This window comes from Alligator mississippiensis, chromosome 6 (genome assembly GCF_030867095.1).
Source record: "Alligator mississippiensis isolate rAllMis1 chromosome 6, rAllMis1, whole genome shotgun sequence".
Lineage (NCBI taxonomy): Eukaryota > Metazoa > Chordata > Crocodylia > Alligatoridae > Alligator > Alligator mississippiensis.
The window spans coordinates 80,336,698-80,361,475 of NC_081829.1; the positions used below are offsets into that span (position 1 = coordinate 80,336,698).

A 24,778-nucleotide genomic window follows, 5' to 3' on the forward strand; every position below is an offset into this window, starting at 1 on the left:
CTGCTATCTGATTACATCAAGGCTGTTTTAATTATCATTTTAAAGAGCACGTTTTGGGCATTATTTTAAAATTCAAGGTAACATGCAAGTAGCTCTGTTGTGTCTGTCAGCTAGAGCAGACTTAACCACTTGGAAGATTCCTCCATCTGACTGCTGCATTTGCAAGAACTGTAATTTGAATAGGGTGAATGAGATGACAAAAATGCCTGCATAATTACTAAAAGCTACACAGGTTCCATTGTGAGAGTTAAATGCTAAATTTAGGATGTTAGACTGGCAAATAATTTGTCATGAAAATAAATTGCTACTGAAGGTTTTTAAAGGAAACTGGACAACTGTTACACTTAATACTAACTGAGGTGAAAAAGTGACTTCTTAACTTATACTCTCTCTCTCAGGAGCAGCCCTGGATTTTTTCTTCATCTTCCTTCTTTTTCATTTCTGTTTCTTGTGACTCTCTCCTAATTATTTTTTGAGGTCGAGTGAGCAGAGTGGATCTCATATTTTAAGTCAGCCCCAGTTACTTCAAGAAAGATTGATCCCTGTTTATTACAAATTTGAACACTTGAAATTATGACTTTTTTCTAAGTACTTATATAGACCAGACCATCTTCCTATGGCAAAGAGAAATGAAGTATGTCACAGTCCTGACATATGGGTTTAGTTTAAATGCCATAATACATCATATGTTAGTATGCCTGCTTTATTTATTCATTGACTGAATATAATTCAAAATCCAGCATCTGAATCATTGATATATCTCCAATTTTATCTTGAAAATATTCACTTTAAATCAAGCTGTACTTTTTTTTTTGCTATGATCATTCTCGTTGTTTGTTTTCCATGAATATTTTAGTTGATAAACTTATTGTCATAAATGTTTGTACATAAAACATTTTAACATAAATTTTCCATGTGTAAACATGTTTACTGGAACCAAAAACTTCATTTCAAGAGTCGTGCTCATCCACTTGCAAGAGAAATAGCCACAAAATATCTGAAAGCTGTACGGCTCTGAGCTCAGATTTGAAATACTGAATGCTCATAACAAATTATTCAAAAAACTGTGGAACTAAACTTATTAGCAGAAATTATTTAGCAAATAATTTCAAACAACAAATAAATTCACAAAACTCATGTTTCATTATTTATTTAAAACAGAAAAGACCATATATATTATTTGATCTTCTGATTTGAGATTGTATTAACTCTTTACTTAAAAGCCCTGTAAAATATTTTTGTAGTTCTATCAACAATCAATGAAATGTTCAAATGTAGTTTCATCCACTGTATTTAGCAGATCATCTATGTTATTTATATCTGGAGCATCTGTTACAAAAGCGCAAGACTTGAAATTTGCCCCTAGATGTTTACCTGGTAAGAATGTTTATGAACACCTAACACTGCTTTTGTCATAACTGCACCTAACGTTATAGGTCAAAAGTAATCCTTTGCTGTCTTTAATCATTATGATTAAATTACATTTTGTATATTTTTTCAGCTATGTGGCTAATGTAATCCTTATTTACAAAAGGCTTATAGAAGAAGCTCTATCAGAAGGATTTATGCACATTTCTAAGAGATGCATAGCGTTAAAGGGGCACACATGCAAATCGTCTGTATACAGTGGCCTGTCAGGTGGTGTTCTTAACTCATAAGGAGAACTGATTTTCATAAGATATGCTCAACCTGCAAAGAACTCTTCTTGTAATCAGAAAGGTATTTCTTTCTATGAGGATTATGTTAGAAAAATACAAAATTAATAAAAAATTCAATGTGTTTTATTCAGTTGCCTACTGCTGTCAAATATCGTATCCATATTGTTACTATAGATACCATAACATTTCCTGAATTACTTTTGTTCATTTTAATACAACTGTCCAACAGTCACAATGGAGAAATAAAAAGGTTAGATTAATAATATGCAAACTATTCTTTCCCTTTAAAAACAGGTTTCATAGGGGAGATTTAAAAACTTCAGTAACGATATTTTTATTGCTACTTAAAAATTAAGAGCTGTGTAATAATTTGATATTAAAAACATTTTATGTATGTCTTTCTTAAACAATCAGAAACAGTGTCAGCAATAGAGCTAGAAAAAGAAGGTACATTTGTTGAAATTCTTTGTGGAATTATTAAGACATATTTAAATTATTTTCAAGAAATACAGGGGGTGGGGGGCGGAGGATAAAATCAACTAGTTAATCACAAATTATATTTACAAAAGGAATTCAGTGAGTACCAGTATGGTAATTTGTTTGATTTAACTTTTATTGTTTTCTTCTTGCTACCAAAATGCCCAATTCTTAATTTTATTTATTAATTTATTTTTTTAAAGAAAAAATACTTTTTGTTTCCTGTTTCCGATGCATCTAAATTAGCAAGTTTCTGCTTCATTTCAGGCATGTGACTAGCTCTTTTGCTATTAAAGGGACAGCTCACATGCTTCAAGATAAGAGGTGTTTAAGTGCTTTGTTGAACCAGAGCCCACAGGTTTGTAGGATGTACCTTTCTGAACTGATGTTAGAACAACATTACTTCTGCTACCTTCATATGGTTATTAAACCACCCTATTCTTCTGTAAATACAATGGGCAAGTCAGTCCCCAGTATGCTGATGTTGATCACAGATATTAAGCTGGAGTTATTACATAAACTGCTCAAATATAAAACACACAATAATACAGCATAAGATGTTTCTAATTAAGTAATCTCAGTAAATTTCTCTCACCATGAAAACTGATTTGACTTCAAACCATCTTAAAATCCCAGGTAATTTATATGCTGTCAAATACACAGTTCTCTCAATCCACATATTCTGCAAATACAACACAGGAAGGTTAGAAACAGCCTGTCAGCAGGTTTATAGTCTTTATCGTAACCCAAGATATACAACTCTGTTACCAGAGGAAAAAAAAGTGCAGCAGTATAAAAAAATACAAAGCGAAAAAAAAAGACTGCAAATGGAATAACTGTCATATTGCAGGGTTATGTCTGCAGTTTTTTAGCTAGAACACTGAGACCAGTGAGGTAATTAATAGGGAAACATTATTCTTTTAACATTGTATAAAAGTTCCACCTGACTCTATTAAACAGTCATTTTCCAAATATTCTGCCTCTCATGTGAAAAAAACACATTGGATAAAAACAGATGACAGACTTTAGGAAAAGAGCTATCCCTTCGTGGAAGCTCACAGACATAGAAGCTCTCATTCCACACTCGGAGGGAATTGCAATATAACTGAAAATACTGTGCTTTTGAAAAGTAACTTCTAGAGCTTTTGCAACAGAGCAGGATCTCAGAGACTGTATCTTCCAAACAGCTACAACATGCGACTGAGCTAAAATGCAACTTATACATTCCTTGCTGTCTTCAGTGCAAACAAAGAGTAAATGTTATTTATTATTTTTTGTAGTCATGACAAACCAAATTTCCTAATTTATTTTCTTGGGCACAGTGACTTCCTGCTTCCCCCCCCCGCTTTTTTTTTTTGAATGATACAGATAATATGACTGTCTTTCTCTAATGTGTTAAAAAGCTGCTAAGTCACTTAAGAGCTTAAGTCTGTACCCTATTTCAGCAATTTTTAAAAGAATTAGCTTTATCTTATTTGTTAGTTTTAGCACTAGTATTCTGATTGCTTGTTTCTTCCTCAACAAAAACTCACTAACAGCCAAATCTGTAAAGAGTAGCTGACCCGCCACTTATTATACAAGGTCTGTCAAGACAGGCCAACGTAACAGACAACTGAATATTCTCCATCTGTAGTAAAAGTGAGAGTTTTTGAAGCAACTCAACCCCTTCTAGCACAATAGGCTGCAACTGTCAAGCCTTGGCTGGGGTGTAAATTTGTAATTCTCTATCCAATGCAAGTAAGGAAGCGGACAATGAAACAGAAGAGACAACTCCTAGTTCTCTGCTTAGAAAACCAATTTCTGTTTATTTGGCACAGAGATTTCCAGGAGCCTACTATTATTGAGAAGAATATTAAGATTTAGGATTGCAAAGGGATACATAAGCACAAAGTATTATTATTGTTTCTACTCCTGCTATACGTCAAACAATAATAGTAAATAAAAAAAACATTCAACTTTGGCCTGCTCAAACTGATTTGGTGAACACAGGCTGTGATAAAAGAGGGTGTTTTATTGACTATGGGATGAAACATATGGTTTTGTAAAAGATTTACTGATGTAGCAAAGACTGGTTTTAAAAGAGGCCTGGCTGGAATCCCTATGGCAAGACTGCTTTCAATGAAGGATGAGTACATTGTAAAGGCCTGAAGATTTTGAGCTTTTTCTGCAAAACAGTCCAGTGTTCAACCAACTAAAACCAGCCTTGTTTAATTTTCCTACTGCTATAAATGCAGAATTCATTATATGCAAATTTTTACATGTTCAGTATAAATTCAGCCACATATTTCAGAATTAAAAATACCTCCCAAATACAGCAACCAACTCTCCCCCTTACTCCTCCCCCTCCATCCCCCCCACCAAAAATAGCTACCCGGCATCCACAGAAAAAGAAAAGAAATATTTTTACTGCAAATTCATTATCTGGGTTTTTCTCTCCTTTTCGGATAGGCCGTGAATACTCAAATCGCTGGACCTCATTCACCCTATAGAAACTGAATTAAAAAGGGGAAGAAGTATAACTACAAAGATAATTTCATTAAACAACCTAAAAAAATATTCAATGAAATGGCTATTAAATCTGTTAACAAGGCAAAAGAGTACCTGTCTTAAAACCCTCAGTTTGTGAACACATTGCGTGCGTGTGTGTGTGTGTGTGTGTGTGTGTGTGTGTGTGCGCGCGCGTGCGTGTGTGCACACATGCACGTGGGATATTAATGTTTGATGACGAAAGACACAGGCACATAGCATGAGATAAAGATGCTGTTCTGAATACTAGCAAAAACAGCTATAATATTTCATAACAACTGATCTGTCCCTTAAGATATGCAGCGTTTTAAGGAACATGCAAAAAACTGAAGTATCATTGTTTTTCATAATTATCTAACATAAATTATTCACCCTGGATTTATAGATTTAAAAAATGGAAACAAATGTTACCAAAATATTTTCACCTATGATTGACATTTCCTAATTCATGTTTTTTGGTGGGTAACATTTAAAAATGGGGAAAAAGAAAAAGAATAAACTGTCATATTTCTTCTGATCGACTTTACTGAACTTTGTTTGATGGGAATTAGTTACCCTGAATCATTTCAGCTTGGGAACAGACAGCATTGACATAGAATAGGCGTCAGCAATGATTTTATACAGAGTGACAGAAACACCTAGAACCTCGACTTGTAAGAGGCTGGTATACTGAGGTGGATGGTGGGGGAGCAATGAGGGGCCTGATCCTTGTTGTGACAGCACAGCCCTGGCCCCTTCCATGCTGTGCAAGTGCCAAACAAAATGCCTGTGTGCCACGCTCTGGCCTCTGGCACATGTGCCAGGGGTTGCCTAGCTCAACAGAGAGCTTGAAAACATTATTTTACACACACACACACACACACACACACACACACACACACACACACACACACACACACACACACACTTTTTTTTCTCTTTCCAGGTCCTGTAAAACATTCAGATCTACCATGGTCAAATGGTTCCTGCTTGGCTACAATAGCACAACATTTATCATGCCATACCACAGAACTCTTGCTTAGGCATGGAGCCTGCTCAAAGAACTAAAGTTATATTGCGATTAGTGTTTATGTGTGTTCTGATAGTACCTTAGATCCACAGCCATACAGTAGGACTGAGCTGTGTTAGCTAGGCACACCTATTGCCACCTGAAGTTTGTTTTCTTTGCATAAGTATGTGTTATCTCCAATAGCTGCTTATAAAAACTTGTTTGCAAAAATCTGACTCATACACACACACGTGCACACACCATTTTCTAAGCATATGATTTATCCAGGCTGATAAAAGTGTAGATGTAACCAAAAAACTTACCTTACAATTTGTTCTGATACTGGCTTGTGAAATTTTGGTGGTAAATCAAGTTTTGGCTTTAGAGTAAAGCACTGAATATCTGAATTGGAAGGTTAAGAATTGAAATGGCACAATTTAAATTATGCAGGAGAGGAAAGATCAATTGGCAAATGTTCCTTGCTTTAAGAATTGTCTGTAACTATCTAGAAACAGGCATGTGAACAGTAAATACCAATAAAAACAAACGGCAGAGAGACCTATTCAGTCTTAGCCACATTTACAAAATTTTAGTCTGATCAATTTATATGAGTTTATGCACACAGCAATTTCCAAGGATACACTGTCCAGGGGAATTTTTAATATCATCGCCTGGTGGAGATGTTGTCTTCATTTTTTCTGCATTGGGAAACTGGGTTAGTAACCTTGCTTCAAAGTCTTCACGACGTTCATACTCCTTCCCTCGGTAAATGAACACTTTGTTCTGAAAATAAATTGTGCAGTGAAATTCATATAGTAATATTCAGGGTATGTTCACAACAACTAAGAAAAAGGATGTGAAAGCTTCTTCAAATGCTGGCTACTAAAGGTAGAAGTGTATAAAATGTTCTAGTTTATAACAACATGATTATCATTAGTTAGTTTGTATTATGGCTCCCAAACAGCAAACTACTTAAGTATGTGCTTAAATCCATTAAGCACACATTTTAAGGATGTGCTTAATTTCCATTTAAGGCGATGGGGCTTAAACACTGGATTAACTGTTTAACTGTTCTGTTAAATAAAGGCCTATAGCAAATAATTAAAACCCAGATTCTGAAAAACAGATAAGCATACATTAAACACTTAAGTACCCTTCCTCCCTCCCTCTATATGAGTGATTGCTTTTTCTTTCTTCTTCCTATGCTGCTTTTTTTTTTTTTTTAAAGTATGGGCCAAATTCTAATCTTCATTATACCTAAACCCCCCCAAACTGAAAAAAAAAGCATTTGCATGGAAGCATTAGCATTAGGGTGACCAAGGATTCCTAGGTTCAAAACAGGATGCCTCACTGCCTCCACCAGTTCTGGCATACTGTGCTGTCTGAACTCCATGTCGCCACTGAGCACATGGAGGAAAATGAACGGATGCGTGGGACAGGTGTTTAAAAAAAATGACTGTACCAACAAAAACAGGACATACAGGGTGCTTACACAAGTTACATTTTTCACGCGACGGGGTCCCTGAAAGCACCCTACAGCCCTGACAACACATGGGCACAGCTGCAGAGTGCTTTTAAAATAGCCAGTTGCACAAAAAAATTAACTCTTGTCCAATCAGTTGTTAGATTAAGGCACTCTGCTTTAGAGTATCTTAGGGAACTTGTGTTCCCTCGCGGGTTACTTTTTCACACGGGGTGGGGCTGGACTGGAGAGAGTCACTGGGGTGGTCAGCAGGCGAGGAAGGAGGAAAGGAGCAGCCAGCTGGCTTTTGCCTGGCCTGAGCTGGAGGGGTGGGGGCTGGAACAGGGCTTGGTTGCCTCAGAGGCCCTGTCCCCAGCTACCCTGGATGGGGTATTTGGAAGAACCAGGCTGGGTCCATGAGGCAAGGGGGCTCCATTCCACTCCCCTACCCCCCAGCTCTGGCTGGGCCTTTTGAAAGGGGCAACAGCAGCTGCCAGCTGCTTTGCCTGGCCTGATTTGGAGGGGGATGGAGGGTGGAATCTGTGCTGCTCCCTTCCCTCTTGCTCCCCCGGATCTGGGGGGCTGGGGGGCAGGGCTGGGAAGAGGGGCAGTTCAGCAGCCTCCAAGGATGCTGGAACACCTTCACCTGCTGGCCATGGCTGCCCCTAACTGAACAGGCAAATGTCTGCTGGGTTGGGGGGACAAGACTAACTCACAGTGCTTTATGTAAAACATCATGTGTTAGGGTGCGGCCCTGAATGTCATGGACACCCACTGTCCCCCTAACTAGAGTAGACTTCAGTTTAATATGTCTAAACGTTACCAAGAAAAAAAATCTGTTGAAACAAGTGTGCAAGGCATACTAGGGATTCCTTACATCTGCTTGGACAGTTCTATGTAACCTATACAGATATAGAGGCTAATAATCGCATCTTATCTTAACTCTAGCGCAACATACTTCACACAAAGCCAAAGATATTACATCTGACTTAATATATCTAAGAAGATTGAAACATATTCATTCTATCGAATACACATATATTAATATTTTGGTCATTGGAAAATAACATCTTTTATGTTACTTACTGCTAAGTAAGCTGTATTTCTATATATTGATCTGTCACTAAGAATGAAGCAAATTAAAGATAAACTGCATACAACTACTCTGACTTATGAATTGAACAGCTATACTTAATTCCAGCAACAAGCATATTACATAGGAGGACTTAAGTTTATAGAGTTAAACTGACCAGGATTAAAATAAATTTTGATAGAAAAATAACACCGTAATGTGAAAATACTTTATCTTATATTTATTATTTATCTCAGAAGTAACACTTGTTGAAAAAAGTAATAAACTTAATAGAAAAACAATGGCTTATGGGCAAAGTACTCTAATACTTTCTCTAATAGTCAATTAGGTTTGGTTCTGCAATACTGCTCCTTCAAACTGACAACAGCCAAAATAATATTTATCTCTAAGCAAATAAATATGAAGACAGATGTATAAAAAATGAATAATTCAATTCAACTCAAAGAGAAAGAATACTAGGAGACACATGTACTGAGAACTTTGTCAGCAGCATAGTTAATAGCCAAATGTTACAGTTTTTATTGCTAATATAGAAGACAAACTGACCCTTGACAAACAATTTGTGAAGCATAATAAATGTGTTGCCGCAGTAACACCAAAATTATTCAGTTGTGAAGAAGAAAATCAGTTCAATATTAATATAGCTGGTTAACTCTATTCTTAGTTTGCATTATATTCCTTTGAATATACAGATAACATAGTGCTTCAACTGGAAAATTGTGTGTTGTACTCTCTGTACAGTTCCTGAATGTAAATACAGTCGAGTCTGAGGCGGAATGAGCAAACCCTCTGTCAATTCCATTCGGTGCCTCTTGTGATCTCAATATAATCATGCTCTACACAGTTGTATTTAGCACCTCTAAATCACTGACAGATAACTCAGTCCATAGGGGGTAATGTGCACTCTATTACAGGTTTGCATACATTCACAATAAATCTGAGACATAATACCCTCTGAGAAGTTATCAGTGACTTATTGATATATTTTATTCTATTGTTTTGAAGATTACTGTTAATCACAGCCTCTTGGTGGTTTTGTTCTCCAGGAATATTATAAAATGTTTATTCAATTATTTTCTGAGAAAGCAATTGAGTTTCAGGGTCTCAAATGAACTAATGTTTCACATATGTAGAACAATAAAAACAAACATTTGCAACTACAATGTCCAAAGCCCTGGAAAATGTATGATAGGGACAATCTGCTCTGATAAGGCATGAGGCTTATTGATCTTTATAAGATCTTTTTATTTTCATTAGATTCAAACAGTTTAATTAGGAGGGGGGAATCATTCTAGTTCCTGATTAGTTAGGTATCATTTTAGTACCATACTTACAATGGAACTATTTTCATGTCTGCAACTCCTACAATTCTTTTTTGTTAAGCCTACAGAATATTGCTTGAGTCTGCAAATTAACTATGATATACGATAAGTAAACATTTGCAACACATATTCAGAAGATGGTAGAAAAATGTTATTAGATATAACTTTAAATTTAAAGTACAGTTCAGACAAGAATAATATATTAAACTTCTCTCAACCTTCTAGTATTACAGAAGTAGAAAATCTCTCTCTCCAACAATCATTTCTTGTACCACTGTATTAAAGCACTGGGTCAAGAGCACAGTCAGTCATATGGATTCAGAATTTGAGGGTTATATATCTGCATTTCCAATTATTTGAAAATTAAATATTTATAAAATACTGAATATGCCATAAAGAAAAGCTCCTTTTAATACAATTCTGCTAGATCAAAAGGGAAAAGAAAATGCCAGTGTCTGCTCCACATAACTACAAAAAGATTACTATTTACAAATGAATTGGACTTTCCAGTGATGCTCTATATTGAAGGCAATATCTTTTGCAGAAGGAAAAGAGAATCTTTTCTAATCAGTGAATTCATATTTACCCGTAAAAATGTAGGGAATCCTTGGCCATAGTATCCAACAGCAAAGTAATCTGGTTTAGGTCTTATCACTTTTACAATGTTTTCATAGAACTGAGCTTGCTTTCTCTGCAAGGGAAACAGAAATAACATTTAACTTAAAATGTCTTTCACAGACACAATTTGGAGGACAAAAAATGTGTCTGTGTGTGCCTGTGTGTGTATAGATAAAGGTAGAAAGATGAATAAAGAAATACACACACACACACGCTCTCCCTTTTTATGTATAATATATATGTGTGTGTATGCGCACATGCATGCACGTATTTCTTTATTCATCTTTCTACCTTATCTATTCATCCTCCTTTGTTCAGCTTTCTATTTTTTCTTTATTCATTGTTTTAAGCAGCTAAAGTAATTCTTTCTTTTTTTTTTTTTTATTCATCCTTTTTTATCTGGTTGGAAGACATTTTATTCAAGGCTCAGTTGCCTCAGGTTAGTTTTCACTTACTCAGGACAACTGTGGGGCACCTGAACAGTTACCACTCAGCAGATGTTCTGTGACACCATGTTTACCCAAATCCAAGATGACTCTGAATTTAAGACCCCCCAATAATTAGATTTTATACATGGAAAATTTATAAATTTGTTATAATTTTCTATGCACAGAATGTAATTATTGAAGGGATGTCTTAAATTTTCTCCCCCCACCCCCCGCCACTGCAGCAAGAAAAGCAGTGGCAAGGGGCCAAGCAATGGGATGACAGGTGGTGAAGATTGTGAGGCAGGTAGAAGGGAAGCGAGGTCAAGCAACCTACTCCTGCCCCTTGATGCTTACCCCTCCATGCCTGTACCCCCTGGCAACTGCTGCTTCACCATCACCATCATGGATATTTCTCACAATTTTTAAATGAATTTAATGAGTTGGGTTGGAAAAAAAATTCTCATCCTGTAAAAAATTTTGTGATTTCAAAAGGTTTCCTGTCCTGCACTAGGATAAATCTTAGATTTGTCAATCCATTTGTGACAAAACAAGGAAAGCAAGCACATGCAAACATTAGTAAAGGCTCTTAGAGCATGGGAAATTGAGGTGTAAGACTCTGAACTGTCTGATTTGTAGCATGATTATAGATCTACCTGTCAAATGCCCTAAGCACCGTACTAGCAGCTCTACTGTGAGCCTCTCTAATTAAAGCATCCCACCATGCCCCAGAGCATGTGTAAAGGCACCCTCTATTAACAGCGACTGCTCCAATGAAAAAAGTGACATTAAAATGCAAACAGTGGGAAAAGAAAGTAACTGTGAAGGGAAAGTGACTTTTCATTGGAGAATAATTATTTTTTACTTTTTATTTTTACATCCTAAACTTAATAAAAGTACATGCTGAGGGCCATGTGGCAGGTTTTTCCTGGAAAAGCATTGTTTGCCTTAGTCCAATAGTAATAGTTCCACTAAGCTACTCAAGAGCTGCATCGAGCTCTCCAAGTCATGTAAAAAAAGTCTTATGGACTTTATGATCTGTCACCAAACAGCTCTCAGAAAAAAACTTTACATTTTGCTTATGCAAAACCTCATGGCTGTGTAAAGGCAAGGTTCTCTGAGTAGTAGTGCTGTCTTTTATTAGATCAACTGAGTAGTTGGTAAAAAGGTTAAGAGGTGGTACTACTGTATTTCAAATGAATACAGTTAACTGTTTATCTGTTTGTTTTATCATGCAGTTATTGAAAGCTAAGCCACAATAATTTACTGCCTGTTTCAATCAAGGATAATTCACCATATTTACTCAAATATAAAATGACCCAAATTATAAAATAACCCCCCAAAATTAGATTCTATGTATGGAAAATTTATAAATTTGCTATAATTTTCTGGGTGTGGAAACTAATTATTGGAGGTTTGCCTTGAATTTGTTTTCCTTCCCCCTACTATTATAGCAGGAAAAATAAATCTTGGGAAAACCAGGGAAAATAAATCATAATTTACCCTATAGTTCATTGGCCTGGGCGCCACCAGTCAGCAGCATTTCTAGCCCTGGTGACACCACAGCTCAACACTGGTCAGTAAGTGTGTGTATTCCAGATACTGCCTACAAAAGAGCCATGTGCTAATTAGCCTTCCACTCATGGCTGGAATCAGTTGTTCTTGTCATGGGTCCCAAGATTAAAAATATATGTAGACAAGGCCCAGGGCAATCTGGTGTGGCTGCACCTCATGGAGGGCAGAGCCACATTAATCATATGTAACAGGCTGAGAGAGGGGGTGACAGAGGGACTTAGGACCCCATTTGGTGATGTTTGCCAGACACTTAAGGCTGGTGAAAAACCAGGAATAATTGGAAATGGGAAAGAATGCTCAGTTCAGCTGTGGGAGTGCAGAAGTCGAAAGGTATGCAATGTCCGTGACATGACAAAGAGTCACTGCCCAGGGAACTGGATGCAATGGGCACTACCATATAGCTTATTCAGATGGGCTGCACTAACTTATCCTTGTGGTAAGTTCCCATCAGCATTTTTGCAACAGGTGTTAGGGCTTGCTCTAGCCTCTCTGAGTGCCACCCTGGCATTATAGTACCTCCAGGCTGGTGCCTGTTCCCTCCTGGGGCGACAACTGCCCACTTAAGGGCCACATCAAAAAAAAAGGTTCCCATCAGAATTTTTGCCGAATATGGGCCAGGTGTTTTATAGACATGCTCATTTGGCTTATTGGCTGCATTTAATGACATGATAGCTGGTTTCCATTACTGAGCACATGCTGCTTTTGGCAGCAGTTTAATGACAGACAATGTATTTAATGAGGTTTCTTCATATGCAAATGTAAGACAGGGGCTTTTTTCCACCATGCTGATTGGAGGAAAAAAAACTCGTCTTGTATTTGAGTAAATATGGTATTGTGGATTAGTTTCACTTATTATAGGACAGGACTGAATAGACAAAACAGTTACAATGGATCAACTAAGGCAAGCTCATGAGGTATAACATTCTTTTCATTCTCCTTTAAAATTATACAATTTTTTCTTCCCACAGCCATAGAAAAGTCTGAACTTTCTGGTGTGTGGCTCATGTAAGGCTACACACGTCTGTCATGCTGGACTACAAGTGGCTTTTGCCTGCTGGAACCCATTTCACAACATCAAGAATGCAAATTGTGATACACATGCCATTCACAGGGCTCTACAATTCTTAGATTTGAAGCCTAGGATTATCATATGAAAGTAAGACCTCTGTGAAATGGTTACAAAACATTATGAATGCATTGCGACACATGGTTTTTCTTTAGTTGGCTTCAAGGCACAGAAGTAGCATCTGAAGGATATCATTCCTTAGAAAGATAATGCAGCTAATTTTACTTCGATTATTCCGTTCATGGGTCTGTATAGAAATAGATTCCTAGGCAGATTTGATTTCAAGAGGGGATTGAAGAGTTCTTGGTGGGTTTTACTTTAAGATCAAGAATTCAGAACATGGCTAAAATTTAAGACATTTAACTATCTCCTGGGGCACTTGAATTAGATTCTAGTTAGGAGATAAAAGTTACTGTGACTCTTCGTTTGGTAGATGGGATCTATTATAAATTTGTGAAAACTGGATGTCAAAGAAAAGCTGAACCAGAAAATGAACACTGGAGCTGCAATTTTCCTTAAATAGAACTTTGGAACCACTTGTACAGAGTAGAATCAGGACACTTAACTCCAGAAGACTAATGATTCACACTTTTTTCATGAATTCCTGGAGCCTACAACTTGTTTTCCACAGTCCCTTCATATAGGAATAGTAAATGCTACATCTATGCAGGGGATTGTATCAGATGACCCTGGAAATCCCTTCTGAATATACTATTCATGCCCTGGTTAAATCAGTAAAAAATAAATACATGGCATTACATTTTAGGCCCATTTTCCAAGTAAAACACCACATTATGTAACTTCCTTAATAACAAACAGTAAGTCAGCAGCAGAGGTAAAAACTGGTATCTAGCCCTACAATCCATCCTGGACACTTCACTGTTACTAAGTAGCTACAATTTCAAAAGTTACTGTTAAGGAACTTTTAAAATTTTGAAATATTTCTATCAAAATCTGAAGTCTCTCCACTTTCTTTCAACCGGCGAAGGAAAAATAGGAAATGGTCACGTACCTATCTTACTAAATACAGAGTCCTATTTTAAAACTGCATATTTCCTTTAACCACAAGAATCAAGGAATTATGGCTGCTTGCCAGCGTTAAAGAAAAAAAAAGGAGAAGAAGAAGCAGTGCGTTACTTCGACCCAGCTCCTAAGTGTCTATATAGACTGGGCACTTTAGCGGGGCTTTTTGGCACTTTTAGTTGAAGCTGATTCAATCGGCTATTAGATAAAAGCACCAAAAAAGCCCCAATGAAGTTCCTGATCTATAGAGACATACTGCCCTGCCTCTTTTGCACATGCACTGGGAGCACATGGAGTTTAAAGTAAAACACTTTTTTTGATTTTTTATGTCTGCAAGCAGCCACTGTGATCAGAGCATTTTTCTTCCAGTGTAAAAAACATATATATTTCTTCCATTTAAGTGAGTGCCAAAGATGGCCAACTAAATGACCAGCAAGCCAGCCAACATGTGCCCCAAAAGATCAAGTACATCACCCTTCCCATTTAGTTAGTTTAACGGAGGCTAAAGGAATTTTCATTATTTTTAAACCTTAAAAAAGGAAATTCTGCCAAAAAGCAATATATGTCTGTTAATTTAAATTGAAGTGAAAAGAAACCTACCAGCAGTTCACTGAGTTGTTCATAATCAAACATTTCATTTTCATACTGTTCTGCAAGTTCTTTGCCCAAGGCAATGGCCTCTTCCCACATCTGTTGGAAAAAAAAATGCAACTGAATTATATACCTTGGTTAAACAACAAAATTGGATTAAAATAAATCTTAAAAAAACACAAGCAAAATACATTTTGCTATATGCCTGAAAACACTATGAATAAAATGTGCATACAATGTGACAAAACAAATATTTGTTTCAGCTTCTTTCATGTATCTGTGTTTTATTCCCTGAAATTTAAATAAAAAGAAAAGCAACTAAAAAAAATAAAAATGTCTCTTGCTAACCACACTAGTGACACAACATATTCTTCTGCACACTTTTCTCTAACTTGGAAATCCTAAAACTCAGGTATCTGATTTGGTTACTGATTATCATCTAATATCCACAGCAGACAAATCAGGCAGTACATGGGAGATACCTTTTTTGATTTGTACAAACATTCATTATATTTCCAATGGCATTTTCTACTCCTGTTCTTCAAGCATGAGATTCAACTGCAGTCTAAACTGACAGAATTATTTAACAATTGTTATTCCAGATTCTTCAACTATCTGGAATACAGATAATCTTAAAGAGGCATACATGTTTTAAATATTTACAGGTATTCTTCATTTTTACTATCTTCAATGTGAAAAAAAACCCAAACCCAACTTTACATTTACACATGAGAAAATCTAAGACCAGGTCTGAAAATCTATTTTTATTGCTGAAAGTTGTTAAGAGCAGCAGGAGCTGAAAAAAGGCAGAGAGAAAGGGTAGAGCACATTTCCCCAGCTCATCCTAAAGACACGTGCCTTGGAAGAAAAAGATTTTTAAAATGAAGTTCCCTAAAGATGTTTAGAGCTGGTTGCTGAGAAGGCAGAAGAAGGAATATTTGTATATATGAAAACAATTCACGGACCCTTCCTACATAGACACCTGATCCCTCTACTTGCTCTGCTGGCAACGGTTGAGACTCCCCAGACCCTAAAGCTTTTCTCAGCTCCTTTCTAAGCAAGGGATCTGCCACTTTTCTTCCTTACATGAAGGAAGAAGAGGAAGTGGTTGATGGAAAGCAGAAAACCTGGTGGAACTTATTCACCCAGTTTGCTGCCTTTTCTTTCCTCTTGAAGCTCAGAGTCAGCAATGGAAAAACAGGTAGTTCTGCAGGAAAAAGTGGGAGAGGCCTCAGTTACATTCTTAAAATCATCTCAGGATCCCAAAAGCTGAGGATACTCTTATAGAGTTCACTTTATTCTTATAGATGTTGGGGTCGGAAGGGACCTCAATAGATCATCGAGTCCGACCCCCTGCATAAGCAGGAAAGAGTGCTGGGTCTAGATGACCCCAGCTAGATACTCGTCTAACCTCCTCTTGAAGACCCCCAGGGTAGGGGAGAGCACCACCTCCCTTGGGAGCCCGTTCCAGACCTTGGCCACTCGAACTGTGAAGAAGTTCTTCCTAATGTCCAATCTAAATCTGCTCTCTGCTAGCTTGTGGCCATTGTTTCTTGTAACCCCCAGGGACGCCTTGGTGAATAAATACTCACCAATTCCCTTCTGTGCCCCCGTGATGAACTTAAAGGCAGCCACAAGTTCGCCTCTCAACCTTCTCTTGCGGAGGCTGAAAAGGTCCAGTTTCTCTAGTCTCTCCTCATAGGGCTTGGACTGCAGGCCCTTGACCATACGAGTTGCCCTTCTCTGGACCCTCTCCAGGTTATCCGCATCCTTCTTGAAGTGTGGCGCCCAGAATTGCACGCAGTACTCCAACTGCGGTCTGACCAGCGCCCGATAGAGGGGAAGTATCACCTCCCTGGACCTATTCGTCATGCATCTGCTGATGCACGATAAAGTGCCATTGGCTTTTCTGATGGCTTCGTCACACTGCCGGCTCATGTTCATCTTGGAGTCCACTAGGACTCCGAGATCCCTTTCTGCTTCCGTGCCACCCAGCAGGTCATTCCCTAGGCTGTAGGTGTGCTGGACATTTTTCCTCCCTAGGTGCAGCACTTTGCATTTCTCCTTGTTGAACTGCATCCTGTTGTTTTCTGCCCACTTGTCCAACCTGTCCAGGTCTGCCTGCAGCTGTTCCTTGCCCTCCGGCGTGTCCGCTTCTCCCCATAGCTTTGTGTCATCTGCAAACTTGGACAGAGTACATTTGACTCCCTCGTCCAAGTCACTGATGAAGACATTAAAGAGTATCGGTCCAAGGACCGAGCCCTGCGGGACCCCACTGCCCACACCCTTCCAGGTCGAGACCGACCCATCCACCACGACTCTTTGAGTGCGACCCTCTAGCCCCCTCTATACGTAGAAAGGGTCACAAATGTTACCTGTAGTCCACATTAATTCAGAGACCAAAACTACTCAGAGATGCAGCCATTGATTACATGTAACAAAACCAATGGGCAAGTCTAACTGAGGGCATCTACACATGCCAATAAGGCGACATAATAAACTCCAGCATAGTTTGTACTAGAGTCAGCTGCTCCTGGGTGCAGCATCTACATGGACTCCTGGGACCAAAGCAGTTTGAGCCAAGGCAGAGCAGCCCCAGGCTGGCTGAGGTCCAGGGGGATCAGCCCCAGGCTCCGGGTGGTCATGGAAGCGGGGCTGACTGGGGCAGGTGGGTGCTAAATTGCAGGGCCAAACAGCAGGCAGCTCCCACGTTAGCATCCTTGTGCCTCAGTTAGCACATCACCACCTACATGTGCATTTCAGTGGACTTAAGTACTCTAACCCCAACAGTACTATCTTAAGGTGGAATTAATTAATTTAATGTGCTCTAATAATGGTGCATGTGTAAATGCTGATGCTTTACTGTGGAGCTAATTAGCCAACTCTGCAGTAAAGCTCACATGTAGATGTGCCCACTGAGCAGTAATCAAGTAATTTAAGTGATTCAAACTGAGATTGCCCCTTCCCCTCCCCCCACTCCCTCCAAAAAATAATGTAATTGGCTAAAAACTGATGAGATTTTTTAGAAAATATAATATCTGATAAGCTTGCAGAAGGTAAGATTCTGAATGAAAGTCAGCATGGCTTCGTCATGGGCATGTCTTGCCTTCCCAACCTCATTTCCTTTTATGACCAGGTAACTTGCCACCTGGACATAAGAGAGCAGGTTGGCATGTATACCTTGACCTCCAAAAGGCCTTTGATCTAGTATCCCACAATGTTCTCATAAGAAAATTGGAGGATAGTGAGCTTAACTCTGAGCCAGTCAGGTGGGTGAGAAACTGGCTGCAGGACAGAACCCAGAGAGTTGTAGTGAATGGATTTGTGTTATCCTGGAGAGAAGTGGGCAGTGGTGTCCCACAGGGGTCAGTGCTTGGTCCAGTACATTTTAACATCTTTATTAACAATTTGATTGCAAGCGTGAAGAGTTCACTGGCCAAGTTTGCTGATGACACCAACTTATGGGGGAGCGTGATCACACTTGAAGATAGGCAACAGATACGGGTGGACCTAGACAGGCTAGCAGGTTGGGTGGATCAGAACCTGATGAAGTTCAATGTCGAGAAATGGAAAGTGCTCCACCTCGGGACAAGCAACCCCCAAAACACCTACAGGCTTGGAGGCACCAAACTGACTAGCATCACAAATAAAAGGGACCTGGGGTAATAATAGACCACAGGATGAATATGAGCTGGCAGTGTGATGCTGTAGGTAGTAGAGCAAATAATAGTCTGGCATGCATCAATCAATGCATCTCCAGCAAAACCAAGGAGGTGATTCTTCTGCTCTCTCAGCACTGGTGAGACTGCAGCTGGAGTGCTGCATCCAGTTCTGGGAACCACACTTTAACAAGGACGTGAACAAGCTTGAGAGAGTCCGAAGAACAGTCAGCCATATGATCAGTCTTATAAGGCAAGTCATACAAGGAAAGGCTGACGGATGTGGGACTCTTCAGCCTGAGGAAAAGAAGGCTGAGAGGGGACCTGGTAGCAGCTTACTGCTACACCAAAGGAGTACATCAAGGGCTCAGTGAGCAACCGCTCACCAGGGCACCTGAGGGGAAAGCCAGGAGTAATGGCCACAAATTCCTGGAAAATCAATACAGGCTCAACACTAGGAAAAACTTCTTCAGTCAGGATGGCCAGACTGTAGAATAAACTCCCTCCAGAGGTGGTGCAATCACCTACCCTGGAAATCTTCAAGAGGAGACTAGACAGTCACCTTACTGGAGTCACCTGACCCCCAGCTGTCTTTCCGGCTTGGTGCAGGGGGCTGGACCCGATGATCTTCCGAGGTCCCTTCCAGCCCATTATAATCTATGAATATATTTTGATCCACCCAATTTGATCATGTTTTCAAGCATTTCTATGAGGGCTAGAAAATGTATTTTAAATTAATGCTGAAATTAAAAATATTTAAAATGGCCAATGTGGTCCCTATTTTCAGGAAGGGGAGGAAGGAGGACCCAGGTAATTATAGGCCGGTTAGCCCCACCTCTATTCTTGGCAAGACCTTAGAAAAAATCATAAAGGATCACATTTGTGGGGGGCCAGCGTGTAATACAATGTTAAGGGGAAACCAGCATGGGTTTGTAGCAGGCAGCTCCTGCCTGACTAAACTGGTCTCTTTTTATGACCACGTTACAAACTGCTTAGATGCAGGGGTGGAGATAGATGTTATTTACTTGGACTTTAAAGAGGCTTTTGACACAGTGTCACACACAGTTCTTACAAGCAAACGTAGTAGCTGTGATGTGCTTTTTTCACAGTAAGGTGGGTGAAAAACTGGCTTATGGGACGCACCTAGAGAGTGGTGGTGGATGAGGTGGTTTCTCCCTGGAAAGATGTGGGCAGTGGTGTCCTCTGGGGCTCTGTTCTTGGACCAGTGCTGTTCAATAACTTCATCAGTGATTTGGATGAGGGGGTTGAAAGCACTCTGCCCATATTCGCAGATGACACCAAACTATGGGGTACAGTTAACACGCTGGAGAGCAGGGAGCGAATCTAGATGGATTTGGATAGGCTGGGGAAGTGGGCATATCAGAATAGGATGCAATTTAACAAGGATAAGTGCAAGGTGCTGCACCTGGGGAGAAAATCTCCAATACACCTATAGACTGGGAAATACCATTCTGAGTACTATGGCAGTGGAAAATGATCTTGGAGTCTTAGTCGATGCAAAAATGAACATGAGTTGCCAACGTGACGAGGTAATAAGTAAGGCTAACCGCACTCTTTCGTGCATTAGTGGGTACATCACGAGCAGGTCTAGGGAGGTGATACTTCCCCTCTATGTGGCATTGGTCAGGCTGCAGTTGGAGTATTGCCTCCAGTTTCAGCTGCCACACTTTAAGAGGGATGTGGATAACCTTGAGTGGGTTCAGAGAAGGGCTACTTGTATGGTTGAGGGCCTGCAGGTAAGATCCTAAGAACAGAGACTGAGAGACCTGAATATTTTCAGCCTCCGCAAGAGAAGGTTGAGAGGTGATCTTGTGGCTGTCTGCAAACTCATTGGCGGGGGAGGGGGGGACAGGGGACGACGACAGCAGGGAATAGGGGATACTTTGTTTACTAGGGCACCCCTCATGGTTATTAGAAATAACAGCCACAAACTAAAGGAGAGTAGCTTTAGATTGGATATCAGGAAGAAATTCTTTATGGTGAGGGTGGCCGAAATATGCAAAGGGCTTCCAAGGGAGGTGGTGCTTTCCCCTACCTTGGAGGTGTTCAAGAAGAGATTAGACAGGCACCTGTTATTTAACCCCACCAGCGCTCTTTCCTGTCTAGAGCAGGGGGTCAGACTTAATGATCTACAAGGTCCCTTCTGACCTCTATAAAATCTATTTAGTTACCATTAAAGTTGTATACAATTTTAGGTAAAATTAAACATATTTATTTTTTGATATAATACTTGTGATAAAACAGTGAGTTACCAAATGCAGTCAATTGGTTTAAGCAGTAGACAGAGCTAGAAATGGTTTAGTGAGCTCAGGTAGGTCATGCAATTCAATGGGACAATACAGTTTGAAAGATCCTGGTAATGTCTGCATCCATTCACGCATCTAAATCTGTTCCTTTTCCTGCAGAAATTAAATTCCTTCTCTCTCACCTTTTGGAACCCCCAATGCCCCCACCCCACCTCAAACTCCCACCCCAAAAGCAAAAGACAAACTATTTCTTACCCCATGCACGCTTTTCTCTGATATCAAGAAAAAAATCCTCCCTTCTATCCTGTTCTGTACTTTCTTATTTACTGGGGGCTAGGAAGTCTTATTTTGTAGTCCCAATGTGTAGTCCCAAATGTAGGCCCTGTGTAGTCCCAAATTGGAGGCCCAATTTCATCTTAATGGCACCAAAAAACCAAGTCCTTGCCTGGTCCCTTCTCACTGGCCAGCCTCTAGAAACCTGTACATGTTAGAAGCTTCTTGAAATTGAGTCAAACAGCTCACAGCCTTGAAGAACAGCCAGTCAGACTAGTGGCTGCAGGAAAGGTAGCAAAGAGGGAACCTGAAGCTGAAGAAAAAAAGTTGTTGTCTGATGGGTAGAAAGGACAGAAGAAATCTAGAGCACCAAAAGGAAGCCTCTGCTATTTGCAGGGCAAAGAGATCATAGCCTAACAGGATGAGGAAAGGACATAGGGAATATGGATTTGTAGATCAAAAAGCTACTAGATGCAGAAGAAGCCGTAATAAAGACAATCTTTGAAAGTCAGTTTTTTTCTACATCAGGAGGCAAGGCATTTTGCCACATTTTTCTTTTAATTGTCCTTGAAGTAGAAGGAACAAGAGATCTAGAATTTCAAAGACTGGCTCTCTGTATATCAGGGAAGAAGGCAACCACATCTGTGTCACAGCAGAGACTGGGTTTAAGTTCTACTGTCCAGCTGCACACTCTGGGACTACGGAAGCCAAAAATAGACCTTGTAGCTCTAGGCAACTCATTTATGAATTTTACCTCAGGCCCCCTCTGTAAAATTGGGTTCATAATACTATTCACCTCACTTAAAGAGGAATGGAACGAATATGAGTTAGCTAATGCTTGTGAAAAGCGCTTTGAAGATAATGTGTGCAGTGGAATTGCTAATTACTATTATCATAATGAGGAATCCTTGCTTGATAAAAATTGCATGGTGATTGCTGTGCTAGGAAAGTGACCTTTTTTTGTAAATGCAAGACTTGGTTTTCTTAGATAAATTATATATATAGTGAGCTGCATATTTCCTGTATATATATATATATATATGTGTGTGTGTGTGTGTGTGTGTGTGTGTGTGTGTGTGTGTGTGTGTAGTGAGCTGCATATTTCATATATATGAGTCTAAGAAAATAAAATCTTGCATTTACAAAATAAGTCACTTCCCTAGAATGCATATATGTATATGTATGTAACATTTATTATAGAATAATGAATGAAAAATATGTCTTAACTTTAAATAAAATATAACATAACTTTAATAACCAGGAAATGGTTAGGAAAAAAATCTAATCTATACTTATACTTTTGATATTTTAAACTAACTTATTCCTGGCTCAGAGCAGCACTATCCTGTAAATTTATAAACCTGTAAATCTGTAAACCTAATATTTGTAGTTTGGTAAATCATCAAGTGTAGAATTTTTTTAAAACCATTTAACCTTTCTTCATTGTGAATGCTTCTTTTCAACTTTAGTCGTCAGTTAACTTAAGCATATTTCCATTTAAAAAAAAAAGTATTCTTATCTTAATTTCCACAACACTGGATTTCTATTTGGATGCTCTAGATTTAACTATTCACTCTTCAAAATCGTGATGTCTCTATGCTCTTATTTTGTGAAAAAAAATTACTTTGAAACTAACACTAGTCAATACCTTTGGTCCTTTCATTGAACTCTGCATCAGTACATCAATTCTATCAACACAATTCCAAGTATCCTCTGTAATTGAAAATACTGGTTCAATATAAATGGTTTCATATAAATGTACTGTATCACTTAAACAAAATAATTGCTCCAAATGTTCAGTTGGTATAAACTGTTCTGGGGTAAACTTCTGCCAGACTGGAGACAAGTCATTCTCAGCAGAAAGTAACGCCTATAGAACTTGTGCTCACTCACTCTCTTTGTAATGGTTCATCAGGACTCAAGTCTGATACCTTTTTGGTCAAGGAAATAGGCACATTTATATAATCAGGCTTTCTACAAAGTATTTATACAACAACTATTGAGAGATCTTAGATGGTGCTTTATGACCAAAGAGAAGCATTATAGGAACAAATGGAGAACATCGAAAGAAACAAGCAAATACATTTCTCATGCAATGCAGGAAGACTAAAGTAAAATTGTAAGGTCTATTTTAGTTTATCCCCCAGGTGCAAAATCTCACTGATAGCTAGGTTTCTCCTGATGGTATTCTTTACACTAATTTTTTGTGATTACTACTTTTATTGCTGTAATGGCCAGAAGCCCATCAAGTTCAGAAATGAACTGCCAGAGAGACTGCATACATATAAATGTGCATATAAACAAGTCCACTGGTATCACAGCATCAGACCAACACATGGAAATATCAATTAGTGGAAGTATTAATAGTTCATGTGTTATTTCAAATAAATGTAAGACAGTGTGTCTGGCGGACAAGGTCCATGTTGGAAGTTAGGGATCTTAGGATCTATTCAAATGTGTAATTTTGGTTATGTGATATCCCTTTACCCCTTTGGGTTTGGCTATGCTCCTTCCACGATTGTTCTGCATATGCAAAACCTAGAAATTAAGTAGTGAAACCACTTGTAGGGGGGCTTTCAGCCACTGCTATCAAGCCAGGGTAGGTTGTGCAGAGTAGAAGTGGGTGGACAGACCTGTGCTTCTTGACCATGACTCAGAGGCACTGTGGGAGCACTACAAACACTCTTTACTTCTCTTCCTGTCCTTTGTCAAGGCTTGGTAAACATTTCAGAGCCAGGATGGTATCTGACCATATGATTGTACAGTGACTGGCACAAAGGTCCCTGGTTCTGTTTGGGACCTTCTAATGCTAACTGTAATATAAATAATAAACTTTATTAACCATAAAGCATTGTAATGGCACAGAAAGCATAAAAATGAATCTCCAAATTCAATATGATATGTGTAATTTATCTGTAATAAAGATTGTAAGAGAGACTGTTTTATATCTGCAGTCAAACAACTTTGGCTTTCCTCTGTTGTAACCATCATTCCCTTATCTATAATTGTACGTGACTGGGGGGGGGGGGGAAACCTTTCAGAAAAAAAATCTCATTTTCTAATTTGAAATACTGAAATTACTTTAATAGCATCCTTAAAATATTAGTGTACTAGCTATATGAATCATATTTCCTTACATTGCATTTCTTCATAGAACACTATTAAGTATATATTACAGAGATGACAATCATTTAACTATCATACTAAAAATATAATTTTGTTCTTGACAAACCTGTGCACATGTGGGATGAGATTCTTTAAACTCCCTGCCTACAGTTTTGCCTACACCAGTCTTCAAGTAATCTGATTGAAAGGAAAGGCCTTGCTTTTAGACACTGGTGTCTTTCTACAAAATTTCCTATATACCATGTTCCACTATAACCTTGTGAGGAATCTATCATATGGGGAGGAGCATCTACTATTAGACTCAATCTGTGAGCTGCCAAGTGTACTCATCTACAATGGCCAACAGCCAATTAATCATTTAGCTGCTCTATGCCTTTTCCCTTCTTTCCTCCCCCAGCTTGGATTGGTAGTCTCATGGTGGCAATGGGGAGAGACAGAAGCATAAAATTAGAAATAACTATTTTTTTTGAACATCACAAGGGTTTTAGGTATCTATTTCCCAATCAAGCAAATAGAAATTGTATTTCTAAAATCCTGTGCAAACTCTAAAAAAAATTCCCTGGAGTTTACTTCAGCAAATTTATTTTGGTGAGGGCAGTCTGGCTGTGGCAAAGGATTCTGATAAATGA

The 24,778-nt window shown here is 38.8% G+C and overlaps 1 protein-coding gene across 4 annotated transcripts in view; it reads right to left on the reverse strand.

Moving 5' to 3' along the window:
- Positions 1-24,778, reverse strand: part of DOCK1 (dedicator of cytokinesis 1) — a 555,371-nt gene that overhangs the window by 84,846 nt on the left and 445,747 nt on the right. For all 4 annotated transcript variants that reach the window (XM_059730036.1, XM_006259204.4, XM_014611383.3 and 1 more), the window contains 6 exons: positions 14,834-14,923; positions 10,113-10,217; positions 6,291-6,432; positions 5,973-6,051; positions 4,543-4,627; positions 2,731-2,817 (listed from right to left, as the gene is read on the reverse strand). In XM_059730036.1, the coding sequence (XP_059586019.1) occupies positions 2,731-2,817; positions 4,543-4,627; positions 5,973-6,051; positions 6,291-6,432; positions 10,113-10,217; positions 14,834-14,923 (588 nt within the window). The remainder of the gene's footprint in view (positions 1-2,730; positions 2,818-4,542; positions 4,628-5,972; positions 6,052-6,290; positions 6,433-10,112; positions 10,218-14,833; positions 14,924-24,778) is intronic.